General features: G+C 49.2%; 1 protein-coding gene across 7 annotated transcripts in view; it reads right to left on the bottom strand.

Moving 5' to 3' along the window:
* The window catches only part of KCNQ2 (potassium voltage-gated channel subfamily Q member 2), a 67,784-nt gene that overhangs the window by 29,884 nt on the left and 24,924 nt on the right, over positions 1-12,976 (bottom strand). For 5 of the 7 annotated variants that reach the window (XM_059827062.1, XM_059827064.1, XM_059827063.1 and 2 more), the window contains exons 3-9: positions 11,612-11,738; positions 10,282-10,457; positions 9,011-9,136; positions 6,585-6,695; positions 5,809-5,904; positions 4,996-5,090; positions 1,602-1,631 (exon numbers count right to left, since the gene is read on the bottom strand). In XM_059827062.1, coding sequence (XP_059683045.1) covers positions 1,602-1,631; positions 4,996-5,090; positions 5,809-5,904; positions 6,585-6,695; positions 9,011-9,136; positions 10,282-10,457; positions 11,612-11,738 — 761 coding nt within the window. Of the gene's footprint in view, positions 1-1,601; positions 1,632-4,637; positions 4,676-4,844; positions 4,883-4,995; positions 5,091-5,808; positions 5,905-6,584; positions 6,696-9,010; positions 9,137-10,281; positions 10,458-11,611; positions 11,739-12,976 lie in introns of those variants that run through there. The other 2 variants (XM_059827068.1, XM_059827066.1) reach the window with 2 other exon arrangements.

The following is a 12,976-nucleotide window of genomic DNA, read 5'->3' as shown; positions in this document are numbered from 1 at the left end:
CACAACACGAGGAGGGCAGCAGCACACAACAGTGGGTGGGAGCAGACACAAAAACGCGCACACACCACGACACGCACACAGAGACGACGATGATTTTTTTGAACAGCCCCAGTATGAACAATTAGGAAGAGGGTGACAAGGAGATGGATGCTGGAATGGGATGGGGACTTAAATGAGTCTCCATGCTGTGTCGGAGTTCCGATGAGGAGCCAATTTTTATCCTAACCATGACTTTATGCCTCCAGCCTAAGCTGTTTTTCATAACTGAGAATATTTATGAAACTTATACAATATTTTATTCTAAGAAACGGGATGGAAGCGGCACATTCTTATTTCACTCCCAGCAGTAGAAAAATGTCTGATTCTCAAAACCGGCTGTTGTTCAGACAACAGGAAAATGCATTCATAATATTATACTTGCACTTCGTTGATGCAATTTGCTGTAAATTAACCACACAAAGTGGTTAAGTGTGATTTACTAAGGCTGTAAAACTTGCATCTGTGAAAACTGGAACCACGTTTGGAAATCAGGCACTAAATCACATCAGCTCTAACAGCGTTAATGCATCTAGTGAGGATTTAAACAGCTCTAAGAACAGAGCTTGGCCCACAGTCTTGAAACGCAAGCCATTTATTCCCCATCTTAAAATATTGACTTGACTACACCTTCAGATACCCACCTCATATAAAATATGCCTGTGATTTGAAAATCTACTCTTTTCTGCAGAACCTGAGATAATACTATTTATCATAAATCTTACACAGCCATATACAGGTCTTTGCATTTGGATTGATCCCAAAAGGTTAAGTCCCAGATCGAATAACTGGGGCTAATAACTGCCTGGCTCTAGCTCAGTCTTGGAAGAAAAAACTGAAACGGAAAAGTCCTGCCGAGATGGGACATCCCTTTCCCAAAAATCAGACTGGATTACTAGAAGAAATGAATGATCATTTCAGTTTAGCATTCCGGATCTCTCTCTCTCCTCCAGACGTCATCCGCAAAAGCAGGCACAGCTGCTACTGTGATTTTACGCGGTGCCACCACTGACGCGTCCCACGGTGCCACCACACCAGCAAATTCAGCAAACCCAGCGTTACCTGCAGGGCACAGCTCCTACAGCATGAAGTGAGATAAATGGCACGAAGAAGGATGGGAAAAGAGGGCTGGAGAGAGGGGAACACGCAGGAGTGACGGCAGAGGGAAAACAGAGGTATGAACGGGGAAGTTTTCTTGTTAAGCGTTGTATGAATTGGAGGAGGTTGGTAAGACCATCAAGAAATCATCCTTAAAAAAGCAAGCTTATCAAGCACTCTCCCATTCTCCTTCCCTCAATCATCATTTTGGCAGACAGTTTCCCAACACTTGTGTGTACCAATAGCTAAAATGTACATGGAGGTGCATGGAGTTAGTCTGTAGGCAGCAGGATGGGGAGTCTGGTTTGGGCTTTCACTCATTCCTTTGAAAAAAACTGATCTTCAGAGGTTTCATTTTTTTCTTTTTTTTTTTTTTTTGTTTAATTAAAGGCTTTGCATGTTACAGTCCCAAACGAAGAACAAGGAGTGACATGACACACAGTTTCAGAGTCACATGCACTTCATACCTGGAGGCACCGTACGTTTGCGTTTGCGTGCTTTTCAAGTGTTTTCACCAAAGAAAACCAAAGGGATAAGAGAAAGAAAAACAGGGGGGGAAGGTGGGGTGGAGGAAAGGGGAAAAGAAACAGAGTAAAGAAAATTAGCATATGAACGAAATGCATCCCGGGGAGCAGATGCGCTGTGACCAGGCTTCCAGGTGAGCACGGAGCGTGGGCTGAGCTTGCTCCCACCGCAGCCGGCTCAGAAACCACTGCGCACCCGTGTCACCCTCGGGGACAGGCAGCTGGCACCTTGCTCTGAAAGCAAACGGGCACCACAGAGCGGGGGAAATGTGGGGGCCTCCGAGAGACCTTTCGTGAGACATGCACAGCCCTCGGTCCCATCAGCCTGGGACTCCTTGGCCTGGGATGCTAACTTGATCATGGTGGCTTTTTTTTAAACACCAATATATGAACATAGATGAGATCAAGGTCTTGTTCTCACGAGTGACAATAAAGAGCAGATTTTTTTTCAGCAAATCCAGTGGCTGATGCACAACGGGTTACGACGTCTGGGCGCACCAAGCTATGCATGCATTACAAGCCCAAACCGTTCCCGCATGTACAGGAGCCTCATGCAAATTTCAGATTTGGTTCTACCACCTTTTGAATCTGAAGATGAAATCTGAGATTCTCTCAGAGGCCACCATATTTTCCCCAAACGAGTGAGACTAGCTCTACTGCAGTGATTTGAGTGATGTTCTGGAGACACGTCAACTCCTCCAAGGCATGTGCAACTATTTTCTCATATCAAGCAGCCAGTCTTTTTGGAGATGCCTTGGGAAGACACGCAAGCTCAAGTCACAGGGCTCCTGCTATGAGGAATAAGCAGCCCAACCTTGAGCAGAAAGGGTGCCAAGGTAGCGGCGACTGCAGATCACCCTCAGGCACCTGGGAGGGAGACGGGGATATTGTGTTCCTCCAACCCACTTCCTAACCATGTTGTGCATTTCAGCCGCATGTCAGCAGCCATCGCCTTAATGCGGCGCTGGGCTTGACGTGCCGCGAAGGCTGCACCAGCGCAGGGCTGCCCGCGCCTGCCAGCTGGCTTAGCGAAGTGGGTAGACGAGGATAGATGGACAGTGTAAGTGATGGAAGCTGCAGCCAGAACATACAGTTACCCCCTTTTTTTCCACTTTTTTTTATCTGACTGCATCTGAAATATATTCAAAAGAGGTTCACTGCTTTCTTGGTAAAAAATCCAATTTGACTAACAGCTGAACCCATCGGTGCACCCACGGCTCGCTCTCCCAGGTGACATTCACTGCGTCTGCGCACAGACGGGAGTTGGGATTTAAGGGTGAAGCTGGGAGAGCAGAAACCTGTGCCCAGGGAAGCCCAGGGTGACGCTGCTGCTTGGGGCCAGCGTCGGGAGCAGCACCCACGGCGTCAGCCAGCAGAATTGCCACGACCCTGCTACAACTTTGTTCTGCTTTTTTATTCAGGATAGCTGGGTTCTTCACCAAACTACATTTTTTGCTCTTTCTCCACACCGAAGTTTTTATTAAGCCTGATCCGGAGCTCTTTAGCTTAGTTTTCTTGTGTGTATTAGCTCCATGGGCAATACAGGTTTCCTGGATTAAGTGGCAAGTAATTACCCCAGTACGTCCTCATGCAAAAGGGTGTCACTGTATGTCTGGCTGCGTGGTAAGTTCAGTCTTTCAAACAGCAGTAAAACCTGACAAAGTCCACTGAAATCAGCCCCTGGCTTTCTGTGTTTTGCAGCGGACTTTGGACCAGGCTCCGCTCCTCATCCCCTCCAGTAGCTGATCTCAGCCAGTGCTGCAAATGTACAGCCAGAAGGTCAAATACTGGGAGGGAGAGTTTCGATGGGGGTGGGTTTAATGCTATCGGAAAACAGTTTTGTTCTGTTTTGTTGGGTAGTCGGTTTAGGTTTTTTAAGCAAAATCTTGACGTCGGTTCATAGATCTCTAGGGAAAATGCAATCGATCAGACACACACCGGGAATGAATCCAATGAAAACTTACTGACCACGACAACGTGACTTCCAACAGGTTTTTAAGATGGTTTAAGAGGCTGGCTGCTGCGTTTCAAACACAGGCTAATGCCTACCCTAGGAAGTATATGCAGATTGTCTGCCTGAGGGCTAAAAGGTACCAGTAACACGGGAAAACACAAAGGGATTCACACCTGCAGCGGCACAACCCGGTGCTGGACCACAGCCCTGCTTGGGAGCAGGGAGATGGGGCACAAGGAGCCCCATCACAGCCAACAAAACCCCGCGAAGCTACGGGAATATCTAACCAACACGTCTGACTCCTGTACAGACCCAAAGCGATCTGACTAGCCCCTAAAAACACGCCAGAAAGGGATGCACGGCCCTGCCCGGGACGCAGTGCAGCATGAGGTGGAAAACGAACGGCAATGTTTTGCATTTTATCTTCTGGGGAAGCCTCCTCCTCGATGCCACCAACCCCGAGAGTGACATGGGGTGACAGTGCTTCCCCATGTCCCGGAGGGCAGCGAGGCATGGCAGGGGACTCTGTCCCCAGCTCCATGAGGCTCCAAGTCCCAAGAGGCTGCAAATTCCCACAGCTCTGCTATAACCTGTGTTGTTTCAGCTGGAAGAGCTGCCTGGGTGTGATGATGAGTTACCTCTCCCTAAAGCAAGCCAGATGGATGCTGCTAAAACACAGCGGCGCTTTATCAGCGTCATCCGTCACGGCTCCGCCGTCCTTCCCTACTCGTGTCAACGGATCGTGATGGATAAATGGAATGCAAGAAATGGGAAAGTGCTCACTGAATCCTGATTTGGTTCTTTCTCCTCTTAGAGGAAAAAAAAAAGGGAAAGGGGGACCCAGGGCAAATGTGCCTGGGGAGAGAGCTGGGCCAGTCAAGGGAGGGACAGAAGTGTGCTGAAAGGCAGAAGGACCGTTAGAGACCAGCCGGAGCAGCAAGGAGAGCCCGAGCGGGCGCGAGGAGCTGCAGGCAGGGCGAGGGCAGCGTTTACCTACGATCCAGGGCAGCTCGGGAGGAAGGTCTTCACACCTGGGCACGGCAACTGTCACAACACAACGCAACTACCAGCGGACGTGGAGAAATAAAGGTGAAAAGAAGAGCACGTACACATAGAGACACGAAAAGAAAAGAAAAAAAAAACACAACAGGGAAATTAAAATCAAGTCAAAAAGAAATGCACACAAAAAAAAAAAAAACAAAGCAAAAAAAATCCTAAAGAAAAAAGCATACACCAGCCCTTAAGAGCTGGGGAAATCAACTTTTTCAACCTAAAAAAAAGTAAATAAATAAACAAAACTATATATCCAGATAACAGAAATAAATATGGAGACAGTGGCATCACGAGGAAGGCAGTGGAAGAGGGAGGTGGAGGAGGAGGTACCTGTACATGGGGACTGTGACGGTGCGCTCGTAGTACTGCCAGGTGGAATGCAGGTCCGTCCGGGACAGGTTGGTGGCATAAAATCTCCAAGCCGCCTGCGGAGGAGACACGGTGGGATGGTGGACCCAGGCATGGCCAGCACTACCCTCGGCTTCATAGACCTCAGCCACACCGAGTCCTCCCTCTGTTTTCTGTGGGACGCTTCTGACATTCTGCCTTTTCCTTGATTTGATTCATGACAGATTTGGGGTGGTACCATGATATTCCTGACCATGTGGGACCTGCTAAAAATGCTGTGGGTACCAGGCACTTGCTGTCAGGGTGAGGTCAGGTATCAAACGGGTGTTGTCGCCCATTAGGGAGTTAAAAAATTTGGAGAGACCGGAGTAGGGGAATGTAAAATGACTCTTCTTTCAAATCTCCAAGACATACACCAAGGCCAACCTTCTGTGCAGACATCTGTTATCGTGAAGAAAATGCTCCCAATTGTAACTTTATATCAGTATAAATATTCTCTTTGGGGGGAAAAAAAGAGTTTGGTGAAAACAGACTGTCCTAATGCATTTGTCTTGCTGCGCTGGGCTGGATTTCGTTCCTTTTCTCCCCCAGATTGCTTACCACATATGCTATTTTCCCATGGCTGATTTCCTGGCATTTATTCCCAGACAAGACCAGTCACCAGCTGCCGTCTCACAGCTCACACACACGGCCCCATTTTTCACCTGCCCATCTCCTCCCCGACTTCCAAAAGTCTGTTAAGCCCCCCAAAATCAGGAGAATGTAACCCCAAGGCTCCTTGGAGGTGATGCTCACCTGAATCAGGCCTGCTGCTGGGTTTCGCCTCTTCTCAAAGTGTTTTTGTCGATGCTGCTCTTGAACCTTCAGAGCAAACCCTGAACCCAAGATGCCCTGGGGAAGAGAACGAAAATTTGCAGTTAGCAAGGCGTTAGCTAAATTTTCGCTCAAAAGCTGAAGCCAATTTTGCCTCCAAAGGTTTGTTCTGGCTCATTTTTTGCCTCAGATGTAGGGGGGAAGGAAAGAGAAGCCTCCATCCGAGGCAGCCCTGGCAGACGCGCTCCCCATGAAGGGGCAACAGCGGGGAGCGGACTTTGCCGGCACTCGCTGGAATTGCCGCATTTACCAAACAACCTCCAGCCGGCTGATAAAATACAAAATAACCACACCGTGCTGGCATTCAGCAAATTATCCCCATGGGGAAAAATTGGATCCATGCAACACACGGAACCGCACCACGAAAGAGACAGGTAATTTGCTGAAATGGCGTAAACACCCCTCGGAACAGCCCTTTGCGGGGAAAAAAATGGTTTCATGTCAAAAAATATTTGTGCAGTGCCAAATCTAGAGTTTCCACCCCGTTCGCTCACACCCATAGTGCCCGAGCTGTGGATATTCAGACATGGTTTCCCCTCTTCTCCCCTTGTTTTTGACTCAAAAGCCACGGCGCAGTCGCAGTCGGGAGGTCTCTGGGCGCATCACACCGTTGCGTTGCCACCAGCTCCAGGGGCTGGGGACAGAGCGTGACAGAGCTCAGCCCCCCCTCCCAGCGAGACGCTGCAGCCTCTGCTTACGGCAGGAAGGGCGAAGAAGGAGACGCCGATGAGCGTGAACGTAGCCGCCAGCAGCCGCCCGTTCCAGGTCTGCGGGTACTTGTCCCCGTAGCCGATGGTGGTGAGGGTAATCTGCAGGGAGGAGATCACCGCACAGCCCTCGGTCAGACAGCCTTAAAACTAAAAAAACACGGTCAAAACTCCCGCAACACCGGAGTGGCACGTGGCGGACCAAGTCAAGGTGCAGCTTGGGGACCCGGGAGGACCCCCGGCTTCTTGGGATGGGCACCTCCGTGGGAAGCAGCGATGCCCTGACACCCAGGACGGCACTGCCACCCTCCCTACTCGGCAGGCTGGGTTTTCTCGCCAGCCGGGAGCATTTTCTTGCCTTTAGCTGACACAGAGAGAGCTGCCATCTGGTGCAGAGGCTTGCGGCAGCTCGGAGCCTCCCCCGGGAGCTGGGGTTGCGCCTTCGGCAGGGGAAGCGAACCGGCACTGTTCCCCCAAACTCCCTTTCGGCATCTCACAAAAAAAGGCAGGGCTATTTGCACGGATAAAGATCTGATGCTGTTTATTCCTAATCTTCCCAGCAGTGCCTATTACCTGGTCTCCCTTCCTGTTTAAAAACAGCATATTAGCCCGACTGGAGAAATTACGTCTGCTTCATAGAACCTAATTTAGGGATATTTTTTCCCCTCCTCAGTATTATTGCAATGCACCAAGAGAGTGCTGGCAAGCTGCTCGAGTGTTTTGGGGAGGGAGACGAGACATTTGTTGGAGACGAAGAATCCCCTGAACTCCAAACTGCAGGAAAAGACGCATTTTCCCACTTCAATCCATGGACCTCACTAGTGGGAAATGCTGAGTATCCCCTGAGGCTTCCAAGAGGATTTGAAGAGCCTGGGACTGGCAGGGCAAGGCAGGGAGAGATGGTCTGATTAGGAACGTTGTCTTTGAGACTTCTGCCCAATGGACCCCAAAGGTCCCTGTGCCAAGTGGAAAATTGTCCCCGTCCCACAGCCTCCACGGACAGAGCTGGCCCCAGGGACCGGAGCTGACGCCGTGCTGATGTGGCTTTGGAAGCCTCTCGCATTCAACTTAGAATAAAATCACTTTTACACAAATGGAAGCACGATCCCAAAGCACTGTTTAATTGGACCCACTAAAAGCCCTATCAATTAGATGCCGTTTTGACAAAGCGGTTAGAAAATGCATCTACATGGCTATTCCTTACTGAAACACAAAGTCAAAGCAATGCTCCCTCCATAATCGCTGCAAAGTTGCTTTACAAATTTTTTAGGATTTACACAGAAAACTACAAGGATTGGATCCACTAAGATCAGACCAAGGGATGACTTTTGGAACCTGAAATTTGATTTATTTTGCCCATCTCTTAACATCTGTCTGAACCGGACCTCTGAGTGAGACAATGACAAAACCTGTTTATTTTAATGAAGCTCAAATTTTACTCTGAGCTCCTCAGTGGCAAAACAGCCTGGTGCACCTCGACGTCCTGAAACGAGGGGAGCTGATCCTCTGCCAAAGGCTCGCACAGCCTGGGAAGCAGGAGGCATAGATCTGCACGTGGTTCTCCCTAGACTGAGCTCTAATCTGGGCTGTCACTTTTTCCTCATTGTTTATTTTCTAGTTATGTCAAATTGGGCTTTGTTTTTATTTTCTGTCATAACCTAGGGGCTTGAAAAGCAATTTACTGCTTCTTTCCTTTTGTTGGAACAGAGGAGCTGCTTGATCAGCCGATTCCTCCCCAAGCCTGTTATTGGCATTTGATCAGATCTGGGATTTTCATTACATGCTTTGTAATCAAGGTCAAACTAGCACCATAGTGTCGGCGCAGAAGAACAATAACGCAAGAAGATTAGAACATCATTAATTCTCTCTTTGTTAATCGGGTAATCCAATAATTCGCATGCACACGCACACACAGAGCAAACTAGAAGCACTGCCCTCTTCTCCTCTGTCAGCAACGATGTGAAAGGGGAGCGCTTTCAGCGCTGAAGCCTTTCTGCTACTTAGACCCTATTAATTTTATAAAATTTATTCCGGCGTGTTTAACAGCGCATTGCCCAAGTATGATCATAAATAATTAAAGGACGGCAATACTCGTCAAAACGATAATCAAAGCACACCGTAGCGTGGGGTCTTTATCTGACGTGCCTCTACTGTCGTGACAGAGCTGAATCCCATGGCTGAGAGCACACGAGTCTCCGGTTTTCTTGCAGCTCCAGCTAGTTCAAGAAATGCGATCCTCTAACATTTTCTATGAGGTTTACTTAAGAAAAAGAGCTAAATGGAGTAGCCTGAAGCCATTTAATAAAAATGTTAACTAAGCACTCCGTAAGTCGATTCCTCGCATAAGTGATAGAAGATGGAGGGTTAATGGACATTTTCTTTTAATAACCAGCAGCTGTTCTAGGAAAATTACTTACCAGACCCCACCAGAGTGCATCTGCGTATGTATCAAAGTGCTCATTTTCTCCTTTCTCAGCCAAGTATACCAGGAAAGAGGCCAGGATGAGGCACAGGAAGCCAATATACCAGGCAGTAATCAGCTCCTGCAAGATCATTAAGGGATAGAAGAGAATAATTGCAATCCTGGTGCGCATCTCCAAAAGCTGAGTTGCTTGCTTGCGGTTGGATCTGAACTTCCCCTGCGTTTGTTTAGGCTTTGGGGCTTCTGTTGGAGACCAGTAGTGCAACTTTCTGAGATGGGACCATGTACCAGTAGTGGCCCCGCGACGCCCGTGGGGCAATCCCCCTCCTGAAGACCCCATCATCTAAACACGTACAGCAAACAGAGAAAGAAATAGCTCCATTCTTTCAAAATGTGGAACTGACACTAAATAAAATAAAATCATTTCCCCTGTTCACACAGGGAAGCGGGATTAAAACTGAAATGGGAACCCCAAATCCCTGGGGACTCTGCTTAGGGCAGGTCCCTTCCACTAAACTGCGGAGGAGCTACAAGGCTGGATACAATATCCCCCGATCTCAGGGAAGTTTTAATTCAGAACTCAGAGGAGTGACTATTTTTGGATGAAGTTAATACAAACGTGGACAAAACAGACCCATGAAGTCCCTATGATTTTTACCCAGTTCTGGATAAACTGGCAAAGCTTTTCAGGGGAAAAAGTGCAGGAGAGAGGAGAAATGTTAAATTCATAAATCCAGCAGCAGGGGAAAAAAAAAAAAAATCAACAAACTCTTCCCAAACTGGAGAAAGGCCAAAGTGCCTTACACCAGGGATCGGTTCTGCGACTGGTACGCGATCTCACATCGGGAAGAGGAAGCCAGCACAGAAAGCGTGCGTGCGAGAGGCTGCTGCTCGCAGGATGCGCTTTCAGAAATGCATCCACTTGGAAGCGTGCACCCCAGCCAAAGAGCTCGCAACAACACCTGCGCTTAACGAGGCTGCTGGCTAATTGCTAACTCTCTGAAATGAGCTGTATCAGTGTGCAGGTGGTCACTATGTTCAAGATATTCCCTGCAAACATCTAAACATCCCTCCTTTCTCTCCTCCACTGGTTGGAGGGCTCCCTCGGACCTTGTGTCCCTGACTTTGCGTTGCTTCCCATGTTACTGTCTTTCCAATCTCCCCAGGCCTGGGAGATGTTCGGGGTGGAAAACTGAACCAAAGTGGTGTCTCTGCTGGGGGGAAACACGAAGAGCGACTCGATGTCCTTGCCTGGGGCTTGCTCACCTTACTGTGCGCGTAGACCACAGAGCCCAGGAGCTTCCAGGTGCCGCCCCGCCGGTCCATGCGGATCATGCGCAGGATCTGCAGGAACCTCAAACTCCTGAGCGCCGAGGTGGCAAAGACGTTCCCTTGGGACCCCGCCGCCAGCACGGCGATGGACGCGATCAGCACCATGATGTCTGCATGAACAGAGGGCATTGAAAGCTGAAAAAATGCTGCTGAACCCCTACCAAAAGGGACGGCACTCCTACTGCCACTGGCAGCAGAAGGCTGCGCGTGAAAGAGATCTTCTATCAGTGGAATCTAGTGCTGGAAGGACACAGCAGATATCTTAACCTGGATGAAAGCAGCCACTACACACCTTATGGAAACATCCTAGTTTCCTTCTCCGCTCTCATCATTCCCACCGAAAATGTGTCAAATACCGCAAAGCATGAATTCTGATATGATTCAGTGTTAACACAGCTAAACTGCATTAAATCCTTGCAAAATGCATGCCCTTTTTTAATCAGCTGCAGCTGCCTGTTACACAGTGCTGTCCAGAGGTGTGAATTCCCCCACCTAAACTGGGAATGAAAACCTAGAGGTCCACCACAGCAATCCCAGGGTGCTCACGGACAAAGCAAGGCCAAGAAAAAAAAGCCTTGCTCTATATAGCCCAAATTCAAGGATCCTGAAAAACTCCCTCTTCCCTGGTTTTCTATGCAAATGTTATAGGAGCACTTTTCTGTGGAATAAGCTAAAATCCTGCATATGACCATTGCTAGCTCCCAGACATTTGAAAGCATGTTCCATAGCGAATGGCACGGCCTCTCTGCCCACTCCTTACCCCGTTAAAAATAACTGCTGTGCACAGATGGCCCCTTTCGCAAGAGGATCGCCGAGTACTTTACAAACAAGAATTAATTAAGTCTCAGAACTCCCTTGTGAGGCAGCTCATCAGCACCAGGGAAGGCAAAGCGAGACACAGAGAGTTTCAATGACTTGTGAGCAATTCGGCGTCGAGGCTGGACACAGGATTGCAGGATCCCTACGCTCAGCTTCTCCCGGCTAAACCCCCTTTCTGTGGCTGCGGGTGGCTGTCAGCGGTGCCTGGGGTACGCAGGGCAACGGGACGGCTCCCAGGTCCGCAGAAAACAGGGCGGGCCTCGTGCAGAATAACAAAAACCATGTCCATGGATCAGGACTTTTCTCTTTCTCTTCTCAAGGTGACCGTGAAGCAGCTGAGGATCAACCCCCAAAACGCGTGCGAGAAACCAGAGCACCGTGCAAGCAAGCGCTTGCAATAGCCATTTTGCTTTGGGAAATCCCATGCAGGGGAGGCAGGGCTTACCGATGACGCAGAAAGGCTTGCGGGCAAATTTTAACCTTCCTCTCCAGCCCCGGTATCGGCAGCAGCAGCCGGCCGCCCAGATCCTCACAAAGTATTCGACCCCAAACACCACGATGGTGACGATTTCCTGCGGGGGAGACAATGCCGTTAGTTGAGAAAGAAGTGTGATGGAGAGCACGCTCCAGAATCAAATACAAAGCCATAAGCCGGATGCCGCACACTTCAGGAACTATACCGCAGAGCTGTCTGCACCAGGACCATTAAATGGAGAGTCCAGGCTTGAAAGACTGTCAGATCTTTGCTGTTGTATCTTCCCTCGCCCTCCCCTGGGGTGGTGAGATGTACTGCACATCATAGCCTGTGAACTAGAGTTTTACATCTTCTCATATCACGTTTGTGTCCCCCAAGACTGATGAGCACCTGCTTATCTCCCCACCATTAGTCTCCAGGACTTGACTAGGATAATGCTGAGCAGCTCAGGGAAGACCAGAGATGGGAACCACTGACTACTTCATCTTAGGAGTCGGACGTGGTGGAGTCACCATCACTGGAGGTGTTCAAAAAACATGTAGACGTGGCACTGTGGGACATGGTTTAGTGGGTATGGTGGGGTTGGGTTGATGGTTGGACCTGATGATCTTACAGGTCTTTTCCAACCTTAATGATTCTGTGTGATTCACAGAGGATTTGAGCTTTTTCCATAGAAAACTGGACTGAGCTGTCTCCGGGTGCCGGGCGATCCGGTGCAGGGGCGGTGGAGACCCTCCATCCCTTGATGCCAAGTGAGCACGCCAATGATGTGCACGGCAGCTCTTTCCATCGCCGCCTAAATACCCTGCGCACGCTCCCTTCCCTCTGACTTCTTCACTAGCTGCGCTTGCCTCAGCTTTCTCACATGTCAAATCTGACGAAGCCCTAATTAGTCTGCAGCGCCTTTTGATGTTGATGTAGAGCAGGGACTGGGGAAGAGGGAGAAAGACAAAAGGAAAGGAGACACGTGAAGCCAGCAGCCCCACGACGTGGTTGTGCGTGCAGGATTGCTACTGGCTCTTAATGGCAGAAGCCACAATGTCGGTGCGAGGGATGCCGGGCTATTTAAGGAACAAAACTCTGCAGCTTGATGTTGGATCAAATAGTTGCAGGGATGCTGTAGTGTGGGAGAGGAGGCAGCTACGCGGGCTGCTCCCTACGCAGCGCATCCGCAGCTTTAGATATCGGGAGCTGTTGGACATCAAACTGCTTTTCAGTTGGGCTCAGTCTTGCTACTGTGTTTTGCAACTGAAGATAAATGCAGAAAAAGAAAAAGTTTAGGAAGAAGATTTTAAAGGATCCTTAAAAATATTGTGTTCAGGTTATTCTTGATAC

The sequence above is a fragment of the Gavia stellata genome, chromosome 20 (genome assembly GCF_030936135.1).
Source record: "Gavia stellata isolate bGavSte3 chromosome 20, bGavSte3.hap2, whole genome shotgun sequence".
Taxonomy (NCBI): Eukaryota; Metazoa; Chordata; class Aves; order Gaviiformes; family Gaviidae; genus Gavia; species Gavia stellata.
The sequence above is the reverse complement of the archived record's forward strand: the minus strand, read 5'-3'. Positions and strand labels throughout refer to the sequence as shown.